The sequence below is a fragment of the Emys orbicularis genome, chromosome 14, assembly GCF_028017835.1.
Source record: "Emys orbicularis isolate rEmyOrb1 chromosome 14, rEmyOrb1.hap1, whole genome shotgun sequence".
NCBI classification, from domain to species: Eukaryota; Metazoa; Chordata; order Testudines; family Emydidae; genus Emys; species Emys orbicularis.
The window spans coordinates 980,614-992,808 of NC_088696.1; the positions used below are offsets into that span (position 1 = coordinate 980,614).

The following is a 12,195-nucleotide window of genomic DNA, read 5'->3' on the forward strand; positions in this document are numbered from 1 at the left end:
CTGGCTGGTGGGCTAGCGACTAACAAAGCCATGTGGAGCATGAGCTGGTGTGACAAGCCCCTGGCGAACGGCTCCATCAAGTTAAGGGCAATCCCATGTCAGACGCTCTCTTCCCAGTGGTCAGCACACACTCACCCCATCCGCCATCTGGGCAGCATGGGGGGGAGGCACGGCCCTGGCCTGCAGGGGGCGGGAGTGCTGCCAGGTGCACTTTGAGGGCACTGAAGGGGCGTCCAGGTCTAGTGGAGGGTTTGGGGTGCAGGGGCCTGCCCTGGCTCACTGTGAACCCCTTTTCCATTGGCGGAGTAAATCTTCCTCATGGAGCGTCCCACTGAGCAGCAGGGTCTCGTACTTGCAGGGAGCTGCCGCTGGCGAGCTGCCAGCCACCCCCCAGGCTGTCAGATGGAGCAACGTCGGATCTGGGTGGAGTGCCTGCCCTTGGGTCCGCGCTACTCTGTCTGGAGCACCCGGAAGTGACATGGGAACCGGGACACACGTTCGGAGGAGATCTGTCAGCATCCTGCTAGGCCTTGCATGGCACGCTTGGCAATCAGTGCACTCAGGAGCCCTTGAGCCCATGGTAGGAGGAAAGTGTGTAATGGCCCTAGGCTCATGTCTCCTGGCACAAAAGGCTGGACACGTTGCATAATCCTTCGTGGTAAGCTGGTCTATAATGGGATTCCCTCCCCGCAGTGACATATTGATTGGATGATGGAGCTGGTCAGGGACCATGCGTGGTTGGTGGATTGTCTGTGCATGACGTCTGCCAGGTTGTTGCTGACTCCTGGAAGATGAAGAACAGCTGGCAGCAGCTGGGCTTATCCTGTGCTGTTGACATCACGTCCTCCCTCCCTTGCGTGCCTCCCGGCCTAGGGGTGATGGGCAGATGCTTCCTTGTTTGGGTACACTGTAGAGCACATTGCAGCTGTGCTGGCTCTGAGCCGCTGCTCTGGGGAGGGCTGTGGGACAGGTTGGGATCCCATGCAAGTGAACCGGCTCACGAGTACGTTTATGGTGAAGAGCCACGTCCTTTGGAGGCGAAGTCCCTGGTGTCCGGAGTCGGTCCAGGTGTGTGCGGCACCTGATTCTGGATGACTCTGTGACCAGTGTCTTTGCAGGAGGAGGTGTGGATAAGGACCCCTCACCTGATGGGTCTCTGGGAAATCCAGGGCATTGCCCTGGGGGCTCCAGTGGCCGTTTCTTCTCTGCAAGCTGCTCTTGTTCTTCCCTGTCTGCAGCCAGGGGCTGGCAGAGACGCAGGAGGGGATTGAGAGCTGGTTTCTGCCTCAGCCTTTGGACACTGCGGGGGGATCCTGACCTGAGCATTTGGTCAGCCCAGTTGCTAGGAACATGTGGAAAGATTTTACCTTGAACCAAGTCTAGTTTGTTAAATTTTAGTTACTAGGAAGTGTTTTGTGTTTATTTCTCTTGTAACCATTGCTGACTTTAATAGCTTATACTTGTACTCACTTCAGATCTACCTCTTTGTAGTTAAATAAACTTGTTTAAATTGAATTGTTAAAGTCACAAACTGTTTCCCCTTTGAGGGTCAAAGCTCCTCTAATCCCTGAACTGCCCAGCAGAGGGCTGGACTGTGCAGAACACACGTTTTTTGGGAAAATTCAGGACTGGGAGTGTGCTGGGGTCGCCCTGCGGGTAGCAACCAAGGCTGCTGGAAGCCAGAGTGTGGCTGCTTTGTAGCTGACAGGCTGCTGGGCTCAGAGGGGCTGGTCCAGGGCTGTGGCTACACACAGCCACTCAGGGGTGACCCTCAGGCTGTCTGGCTGGTTGTGAGCAGCCCACGCTGGGAGCTACAGCAGCAAAGTGTTGTGAGGCACCCCAGGTCGCCGGGCAGGTGGTGACAGCCCCTCGCCGGTCTGGACTGCTCCCCTGAATGGGACAGGTACCCAGCGTGACTTGTGTTTCCAGCTGGGGCCAGTGCAGCTTCCAGAGCACTGGTGTCCCTTGTCCCAACAGAGATGTGCTGCGTCCCACACGACTCCACCAGAGCATGCTGTGGCACTCTGGAGGGACGGTGTGTGAATGTGTAATGGGTGAGCGTGTCCACGTGCGGTGGGGTGTGATTGTGAGTGGGCAGGGGAGCGGGTGTGAATGCTGGCGTGCAGGTGATGTTCTCTAAAGCACTGACAACATGCCAGCCCTGCACACAGGCCCTGCCCCAGGTTGCCCAGTGCACCGGGAGGGAGAGAGCCAGGCCAGCTGCCCCACTTCTCTTTGCTCACCTTGGTCTGAGTGGCAGCCAGCTGCTCTCGGAGGCCCTGGATGCTCTGCTCACGCTGGTGGGCGTGCTGAAGGCTCCTGGACAGCTCCTCCTGCGTGGCATGAAGTTCTTGAGTCAGCTGCTCCATGGCCGTCTGGTTCCTCCTGCCCGTCATCTCCTGCTGCAGAACCAGCTGCTTGCTACACAGGCTGATGATGGTGTCATCACACTCCCGCATCTGCAGCAGGGACGAGGAGCAGCTCTCAGAGGGGCCAGCCAGCAGGACCGGCCCAACCCGTGGGTCTGATCAGGGGGGTGGGGGCTGGGCCAGCTCCCCTGCCTGCGGCCTGGCTCCCTTCCGAGGGAAGGATTGAGAATGACAGGGGAGGAGGCCAGCTGCCCACTCCACGAGGCTCCCAGGGAGGAGAGCAGAGGCAGCCAGAGGCCACTGAGCACCATGGAGAGCCTTGTGCCTGAGTCTGTGCAGCCTGACACCGGGGCAGAGCGGGTGTCCAACCTGCCGACTGTCACCGGGCGCTTTCCCAGCTGTTCTGCCCCAGGCCAGTGCTGGGCAGTGCTTCTCTGAGCAGAGCTGGAAGTCTCGTGTCGCACGCTCGGCACCGCCAGCACGGTCACAAGCCACGGGAGAGCAGCACTAACGGCCTTCCCGTGGCCCCTGCACCAGGGTGGTTCCCCTCCGATCCCAGGCGTCGGGAGCATGGTGCAGCCCCTCCAGAGCCCGGCGCGCCAGGGCAGACACCGCTGGCACTGTTCGCTCCAGCCCCCACCCCAGCAGCTGAACTGGAGAAAGCCCTGGAGGGCGACCACAGGAAACCTCTCAGCACAGACAAGGCCATGGGGCCTGTGCAGCCTGGGCCCTGTGCTGGCAAGAAGCCTGTGGGGAACCTGCTGGCACAGCTGGGCTGCGGGGCTCCTGCTAGCATGGCCAGGCCCAGATGCCCAAACCCCTCCAGTGCCACAGGAGGCAAAGGCACCAAGGGAAAGCACCGCGAGCTTGTTTCTAATGCGAGGCGCAGGCCCACCTGGCTGCTCATGTCCCGGAGCTCCTCCTCCAGGCTCTGCACCTTGCCCTCCAGCTCGCCAGCTCTGTTCAAGGCGGCCTGGTATTTCTTCTTGTACAGATCCAGGCTGCTCTCGGTGGAGCTGCTCTTGCGCTTGGCCATGGCCAGGTGCTCCTGCGCCTCTCGGAGCTGCTCCTGCTGCAGGCAGAGCTCCCGCTCCTGCTCCTGCACCACCTCTTCGTAGTAGAACACCTGGGAGTGCGACAGCACAGGGGAGCCGCCTGCCGGCCTTTGCCCCGCTGCGCGTGTTGGCAGTGCGGCGAGGGCCAGGCAGGGCTCAGGCCCGAAGGCCAGTCAGAGATGGACAGGTCCAGTCCGGTCCATCCCCTGGCTTGGGCAGGACTGGTCCTTACTGGTCTAGTCTCAAATCTCCCAAGCAAGAGGGCTCGGCTCCTCCCCAGAGCGTCTCCCCCCCAGCTGGGCCTGGCTCCCTGGCAGGGGACGTCCTCCTTGTCACTCCCCCGCCCCTTCCCCCCCTCCCCCCGGGTCTGTTCTCAGACTGGCCAGGTGCTGCCCCTCCCCGTGCGCAGCGGCACCGGGACCCTGCTGTGGGTGCTGACCCCATGTGGGAATACACGGCTGTCAGCTGAGCACAGGGCTGGAGCTGGAGCCTGGGGAGTGGGAGGCTGCTCCTGGCACAAGCTAGTTACACTGGTCAGGGCTGCTGCTAACCAGAACCAGCCCCTTCCCTGCCTGTGGACCCACGACAAGGGGGCCCGGACGGTGCCTGACTCGAGACTCTCGCCCTCCCTGCTCCACGCCCGGGCGGTGGCCCAGCCCCAGAGGGGGCTGATGGGACATGCTGGGAGTGAAGGAGGGCTCAGCTCTGGGCTGCCTGCTGAGAGGGGGCGACCCTCCCAGGAGCCGTACCTCCCCCTTCAGCGTCTGGCATTGCTGCAGCAGGAGCTCCAGGTCCGAGCTCTGCCTCTCCATCGTGGACTCCCGCTGCTGCAGGTGGCTCAGATTATCTTGGTTCTTCCCTTTGCAGACGTCCAGCTCCTGCTGAAGGTGCTGCAGCTTGGCCCGCAGCTGCTCCAGCTCTGTCTGGTGGGCTCGCTCGCGGGATGTGAGCTCCCCCTGCAGCTGCTCCACTAGCATTGCCTGCTTCTGGCCCTAGACACAGCCCCGACAAGCAGGGTCCCACACTGCGCAGTGCAACGCCGGGCAGCTCTCAGCGAGGCGCCACGCTGTAACGCACGCTCAGGCTCCCCTGTTCTCACCCCCCTCCCCGCGCACGACCCTGGCCCGGCGGGCTCTCCGGCCACAGGGGACCTGGGAAGTTGGAGTGAAACCAATCACGTCACTTCTGAGTTATTCTCACAGGCTCCAGCATGAGATTCGGGGCTGAGCGAAGGCCAAGGTAATGGAGGCCAGAAACATGCAGTGGGACCAGTTCTGTGGAGAACGCCAAGGAGGACGTAACCATTTACAGCCTGCAGATTCATGCAGGCCACTCAGCGGGCTCCGTCCCCAGTGGGAGGATGTAGCTGAGTATCCCAGGCCTAGACCGTGCACAGACCGGCCTCTCCGCGGTACCAGACGGACCGACGGACAGGACTGACCAGCACCCAGACGGACCGACGGACAGGACTGACCGGCCCCTCCGCGGTACCAGACGGACCGACGGACAGGACTGACCGGCCCCTCCACGGTACCAGACGGACCGACGGACAGGACTGACCGGCCCCTCCGTGGTACCAGACGGACCGACGGACAGCACTGACCGGCCCCGCCGCGGTACCAGACAGACCGACGGACAGCTCTGACGGGGCGCACTCAGGGGAGGGGGCAGGAAGAGGCGGGGTGGGGGTGGAGGCTTGGGAGAAGGGGTGGGAGCAGGACCTGGGGCGGGAAGAGGCGAGGTGGGGGCGGGACCTGGGGCGGGAAGAGGCGAGGTGGGGATGGGACCTGGGGCAGGAAGAGGCGGGGGTGGGGGCGGGACCTGGGCCGGGAAAAGGCGGGGTGGGGGCGGGAAGAGGCGAGGTGGGGGTGGGACCTGGGGCGGGAAGAGGCGGGATGGGGGCGGGACCTGCAGCGGGAAGAGGCGGGGTGGGGGCGGGAAGAGGCGGGGTGGGGGCGGGACCTGCGGCGGGAAGAGGCGAGGTGGGGGCGGGACCTGCGGCGGGAAGAGGCGGGGTGGGGGCGGGAAGAGGCGAGGTGGGGGTTTGAGGGAAGGGGGTGGGTAGGGCGGGGCGGGGATTTTAGCACTGCCAGGGCCTGGAGGAAGCTGGCACCGGTGTTAGGCGGAGGCTCAGGCCGTGCTAGCAGAGATGGTAAGTCTGCACACTGAACGGACCCAGGGCCAGGGCTGGCAACGCTCCCAAAGCCAGACAGCTCCCATCGCTCGCTCCTGTCTTTAGAAGCCCCAGGAAGCCAGTTGCCTGGCTGAGGGTAACACCACGGCAGCCCTGGCTATGTGCAGGCAGTGCTGGGCAGAGAACAGGGCTGGCAAGCGCTCACCTGGCCGATGCAGATTTCCCGCTCATGCTGGAGCTGCTGGATGCAGCAGGTCTGCTCCGCCATGGCCTTTTCCCGCTCCCTGCAGATCTCTTGCAGGCTTCTTACGTCATCTTGCAGCTGGTGGAGCTTTCCCTTCAGGCCGCTCCCCTCTGCGGCTCGCTCCTTCCCCTGGGCAGCACGGCAAACACACATCACTGACCCCGACAGTCAGGGCAGAGGCAGTGGGACGGCGCCATGTGTTAGCCTCAGCGCACACAAGCGACAACATGGCGACAATGCACTGGCTCGGGTGATGGCACTTGGGGCCCCAGCCCCTCCCTGCTCTGCTGGGCTCCCTCGCACCAGCGGGTCTCGCTTCGCACCAGCGGTCAGTGGCTGCACAACTCCGCCCTTTATATCCTTCGCCCCGGGCTCCCAACTGCACACGAGTCACACAAATCGGGGCTGCAGAGCAACTGTCCTGCGTAAAAGGCCACGGCGTGTGTTGGAGCACGGCCCGAAGGGGCTGCTCGCCCAGTCTCCACACCCAGCTGCTACCCCGAGGCAGCGAGAAATGGGAACGGACTAGCGGATTTGTCCTGGGGGGACCTGCTAGTGCTGTGTTCAGTGAGGGGCCACGCGCTGCGGCCCTCGCTGGGCGGCGCTCCACACACAGCCCCCTCGGGCAGCTCGCGACTGGCTGCACGAACTGCAGAGCAAAGGCTGTCACACAGGGCTCGCGCCAGCACCTGGAACTGTAGCCAACCATGACGATTCCCCGCTGGGCCCACCGTGCCCCAACTGCAGAGGGGCTGCAGGGCAGATGGGTCCCCAGCCCATGGACAGACTATACAGCCAGCGCTTCTGCAGTGCTGCAGCCCTGCAAGGAGCTCCTCGCCCCAGGAGACGCTGAGATCTGAAAGCTCACCTCATCCTTCGCTCGCGCCAGCTCCTCCTCAGCGCTTCTCAGGTCTCCGCTGAGCTTCCCGATGGTCTGCTCACGGCTGCACACCTGCAAAGCCCATGGCTGGTAACGCAGCCTTCCCGCAATGGGAACTCTGGAGATAATGCTTAGAACTTAGAACCCCGCTTCCGAAAACATTCCACCGAGAGCACGGCCTGCCCGGCTCCAGCAGCCTGGGGGGCCGTGTGGGGAGGAAGGCAGCCTGGGGGGCCGTGTGGGGAGGACGGCAGCCTGGGGGGCCGTGTGGGGAGGAAGGCAGCCTGCGGGGGCCGTGTGGGGAGGAAGGCAGCCTGGGGGGCCGTGGGGGGAGGAAGGCAGCCTGGGGGGCCGTGGGGGGAGGAAGGCAGCCTGCGGGGGCCGTGGGGGGAGGAAGGCAGCCTGCGGGGGCCGTGGGGGGAGGAAGGCAGCCTGGGGGGCCGTGGGGGGAGGAAGGCAGCCTGGGGGGCCGTGTGGGGAGGAAGGCAGCCTGCGGGGGCAGGGCTGGCAGGGAGACAGACAACAAAATAGCAGCAGCAATTAGCTCAAAGCATCGGAGCTCCAAGAGCTGGGAGGTGGCCTAGGCGCTGCCCTTCGGAAAGGGACGCTCAGGCGAGGTGAATCTAGGAAACCCCAGGCCAGGGGACAGCAGGAGAAACCCCCACCCAGCAGCCTGCCCAGGATGGTCTGGAGGAAGAGAAAACCTTGTTGTCCTCTTCCCGGTGCTGTCTGCCTACCTCCTGCTGCGCGGTCTTCTGCTTCTCCCTCAGGACGGCCAGCTCCCCAGCCTGCTGCTGTTGGTCTGAGCGCAGCTCTGCGAGCTGCCCTGCGCACCTGGAGAGCTCCTCTCGGGCTGCCACAAGATCCGCTTTCTGCTGCTCCACCAGCTGGTCACGCTGCAGCAGCTGGGCAGAGGAAAGGAACAGCTGGAGCCAAAGCCAGCTTCCCAGACACCGCAGCCCAGCTCAGCTCAGCTCAGCTCCCGCTCAGCTCCCCAGGCTAAAGGAGCCATGGAGCGCTGGGGAGATGGGGCAGGCAGCCCCGCAGTGCTGCTTTGGAGAGTCACACCTGGAGGCATTGCTAATGCTGCTGCTTTACCTGGCCAAGGCGAGGCCCTGCTGGGCAATGAATGGGAAATGCAGGTGGCCCGCACGGGAAAGGAGCAAAGACTCCTGGAACTGCCCAAGACAGGCTGCTGGCAGGGAGACGGCTCCCGGGTGCTGGACCCTCGGCCTGAGACAATCTCGCCAATACAGCTCTTGCCACCTGCACGCTCCTGCCTTAGCCCAGGGCAATGGGAAGGCCCAGGGGCTCTGGATGTGCCCAGGATCCATGTTGGAACAACGGGCCCCTCCGTCAGAGGGCAGGGCACCAGGACACGGACCTTGGAGGGACAGGAGGAAAGGGGGGCTCTGCGTGGCTCTTGGGTTGCCAGTTGTCCTTGAGCCAGGCAGGGAGGGAGCAAGCTGTGGGGACTAAGCGAATGGTCACCCCGGTGCTGATTGCAACCCCCTCTCTCCTGGTCCTGCAGCAATGCCACTTGGTCGCGCCCCTCTGTCCTCCAGGCCGAGTGGGAAGGACAGGCAGGATCGGGGTCGGGTGTGGCACCAGTTCCAGCAACGCTTCCCACTCGCCCCACTCCAAGGAAGCCGCATGAGCTGGCCATGTGCATAAGCACAGACACGACTGAATGGAGGCTCAGGGTCTGCTTCTTTCCCTGAGCCTAAGCTGGGGCCTACCTGGGTCTCTGACTCCTTCTGGACGTCCTCTTTCCCTTGCCTAGCACCCTGCAGTGCTTCCTGAGAATCTCGGAGCTCCTCTTGCAGGTGCTGGAGCTCCTCGTCTTTCCTCTGCAGCTCCTTCTTCAGGGAGCATGACTCCAGCTGCGATGTGCTCAGCAGCGCCTCCAGCTGGGCCGCCTGGGGAAACAATGCAAGAGGCTGTCTCAGCATGTTGCTGGTGGCCACTGCTGTCCTTTGGGCCTGTCCTGGGGCAGTCTGCTTTAGGCCTTGCTGGAGCAGGAAGCATAACTTGCAGTGTGAGCCAGAGCAGGCCTGGGCAGAACAGTAACACACCAGGCACTGGTTACCCAAGGGAGCATATTCCTGACCGGCGAGGATGGTGCAGATGTCTCACGTAGCTGTGTAAATGCATTCCCAAGAGATGGGACAAGAACACCCGACCCTCCAAAGGACCAGCAGGGGCTGACAGGCTAATGGAGGCAGGTACAAGGAGCAGGGTGGTCACTAACCACGTCAAGAGTGTGACGTAACTTGTCTGGATCAGGGTATGAAAGGAGATGTCCTAGGAGGGTATCTTTGTACTTGCCAAGGGGATGGCAGCCTGGTGCGCTGACTGAGCTGGTACCATTGTTGTGTGCACCAGGTGTTAGTGCACCTCTAACCACAATGAACCTGGCCAAGCGCCTTCGCCACCGAACCCAGTCAGGTCTGCAGAATGAACGCACTGCACAGGCTGCTAATGCCGCTGGCACCAGGGCTCCAGGCACAGCAACGCTGCAGCATCAGCAATGCTTCGCAGTACTGACCACGTCTGCCAGCGCGGCCTGCATCATCGCCCTCCACCAGCCCCAGCCCTGGGGCCCGCATGCTGCGGAGCCTGAGGGATGCTAGGGACACAAAATGAAAATGGGAGCCATACGGCACAGTGCCTGCTCCAGAAGCCTCTGCCCAGCGATCTGGGACACTGCCCACAGCTTGGCAACACGGTGCCAGGCAAGACTCTGCCATGCCCTTTGTGTGTGAAATTAGAAGGTTCCCTGAAACTTCAGCCAGAGCGACCCCCCCACGACAATCCTGCCAGCGCTAGCAGCAAGCAGGAGGGGTGGAGAGCAGAAGGCGGAAGAGACAGCAGATGTAGGTTCTCACTCAGTGATGGTGCAAAGGGAAGAGGTGCTAAGCAGTGGGCAGGCAGGCTCCAGGCGGGGTACCTCTCTCTGCGCCATCTTCAGCTCCTGGTGCAGTGACTGCCCTTTCCTCTGCAAACCCTGCAGCTGCTCTTCTTTGTGCTGGGCTCTGGATTCGGCTGCCTCCTGCGAGACCTGGGATGCTGCCAGGCTATCCTTCAGCTGCCCGATGGTGTCCTCCCAGCGCCGGGCCTGTCCCACAAACCACACAGATGTCAGCAGAAGCCCTCTCCCCCCTCGCCTGCCCTCCTGCTGAACTGGCAGCACAGGCGGGAGGAGGTGCACCCACGATAACAGCATGAGGCGGAGCCTGGGTTCCCTCAGCCTCCCCCCCCCCCCCAGGACTGGGCGGTTCTCCCGCGGGTCACGCTGGAGGTGGGGGCTGGCAGGGGAAGGGCACCTAACACAGCACCCACTGGTACCAGCCTCGTTACCCAACGGCCTTCTGCACCTGCTGCAAGCAGAAGCCTGCGCCTGGCAAAGCACGCAGGTGAACTGAGCATCTGCCTCCATGTGACCAGCGAGTGGCTGAATGGAAAACTGCTCCCGGGGTCAGGACTGAGCCCTGAGCAGTGCGGGCTCTCTCACTCTGGACCATGGTGCAAAAGAACTAGGAGCCCCAGAGCTGGGGGCAAGAGGAGAGAGGCTGGAGTTGCACAGCCCACGCTGCTTGCTGGCCTGGGGTGCAATGGTGCAATCCACTTATCGGCAGGCACAGTATATGTCGCTTACGTTTGCAATACCCACGGTGCCCATGTGGAAAGGGAGGCTGCGAAAGGCTGGGCACTCCAAGGCAGGGACAGGGCTTAACATCAGCCAGGAAATGGCCCAGGAGAGCCCCAACCCCGGTAACCCGCTCGGGCTGTGGGCTGCAGGCTGCATCGGAAGGTGTCCTACAGGAGCCTGAGTGCCTCCGGCTGGAGCGTACAGACAGGGCCTCAGTGGCGAGTGGGGCGGGGGGAGAGCCAGAGAAGTTCCTGATGTTAAGGGAGGAGCTCACCCCAAGCCTGCGCCGCAGAGAGGTGGGGGCGCCCGCTCCCGAGGGCCTCCCCGTCAGGCCTGCTGGCTCTTGGAGAGAGACAAGCGTGAAGAAGAGGTGATGGGGGAGAAAGGAAGAGAACGCGGAGGACTGCCTGCCCTTGCAATCCCAGCCCACATCCTCCAGAGGGGAGGGAGGGACATGTACCTTCTGCTCAGCTGCTTGCACCTCAACCTTTGCCTTCAGCAGGTCTCTCGTTAACGTCTCCACCTGCTCCTCTTTGTGGTGTAACTGTGGAGAGCCCAGAGGGGAATCCAGACATCAGAGCTGGGAAGTGCTGATAGGTCCCATCTAGTCTGTCCCCCGGGGCGGTGCTGGATTGTTTCCTCTGGCATATTTTTCTGGTGCTTTGCCCAGTCCAGTTTCATCTGGCTGAAGCACTGGGGTTTTCTCCCCTCCCCAGCTGGCCCACGGCAGACAGGCCCCTGCCCCAAGGAGCGACCCATCTAAGTGATGGGCCTGACAAAGTGGGGGATAAAGTGCCCCCAGGATGGCTGGGGTGAGGGCAACCGTGCACAGATGCCTCGCGCGAAGCCAGGCAGCACAAGAGGGCTTTCAGGAGAGGGCACGGGGGGGCCTGGGGAGCACATTGGCAGGGCGCTGCCTGGTGAGACTTGCGCAGTAGCTCTTCCCATCAGTGGCCAGGGCGGGGACCCTTAGCTCAGCAGTTCCACACACTCTAGTCTTTGTGGGTCTTTCCTGCTGGCTTGTTAATTCCTTCAAGGCTTTGCCTGCGATCTGCGCCCTCAGCTCCACAGCACGACAGTCTCTTGTCTGAGAGCCAATGAAGCTGTGAACGCAAACCTGGCCTCGTCCACCGGCCTTCCTGCTTCAGCCTCTCCCCAGCCAGGGTGAGTCCTCAGCACTTGGAGCTCCCCCCACGGCTGCCTGGTGCTCAGTGCTGACAGGAGTAACGGCTCCTCAGACCCTGTCTCCGTCCCTGCGGGAGTGGGACCCGGAAGCCGTCGCCCTAGCAGCAGCCCGCCTGCCGCCATGAGAGGCTGCACTGGCCTGTTGCTCCCCGGTGGCAATGTGCCTTGAAGCCTGATGGCAGTCCGGTGGCAGGAAGGGTGCACACAGGGGGTGTCCTTTGCTCTTACCAGGACGCACAAAGGGCATCTCAGGACAAAGGGACTGGTTCCTGCCAGTGTTTTCCATTAGAAATTCAGCCCTGGCACCTGGGGAGACGCTGTGGCAGTGGCCTGGTCTACACTAACCCCCCAATTCGAACTAAGATACGCAACTTCAGCGACGTGAATAACGTAGCTGAAGTTGAAGTACCTTAGTTCGAACTTACCGCGGTCCAGACGCGGCAGGCAGGCTCCCCCGTCGACTCCGCGTACTCCTCTCGCCGAGCAGGAGTACCGCCGTCGACGGCGAGCACTTCCGGGTTCGATTTATCGCGTCCAGACAAGACACGATAAATCGAACCCAGAAGTTCGATTGCTTGCCGTCGAACCAGCGGGTAAGTATAGACGTACCCAGTGTCTGCAGCAGGGAAACTTACAAACTGCTGCTGGCGTCATGAGAGCGCCGGCCGGAATTCCC

General features: G+C 62.7%; 1 protein-coding gene across 1 annotated transcript in view; it reads right to left on the reverse strand.

Annotated features, from left to right (window-relative positions):
• PMFBP1 (polyamine modulated factor 1 binding protein 1) overlaps nt 1–12,195 on the reverse strand; it is a 353,820-nt gene that overhangs the window by 9,130 nt on the left and 332,495 nt on the right. The window contains exons 16-21 of the mRNA XM_065416399.1: nt 10,795–10,878; nt 9,633–9,800; nt 8,422–8,601; nt 7,420–7,587; nt 6,671–6,754; nt 5,764–5,931 (exon numbers count right to left, since the gene is read on the reverse strand). Coding sequence (XP_065272471.1) covers nt 5,764–5,931; nt 6,671–6,754; nt 7,420–7,587; nt 8,422–8,601; nt 9,633–9,800; nt 10,795–10,878 — 852 coding nt within the window. The remainder of the gene's footprint in view (nt 1–5,763; nt 5,932–6,670; nt 6,755–7,419; nt 7,588–8,421; nt 8,602–9,632; nt 9,801–10,794; nt 10,879–12,195) is intronic.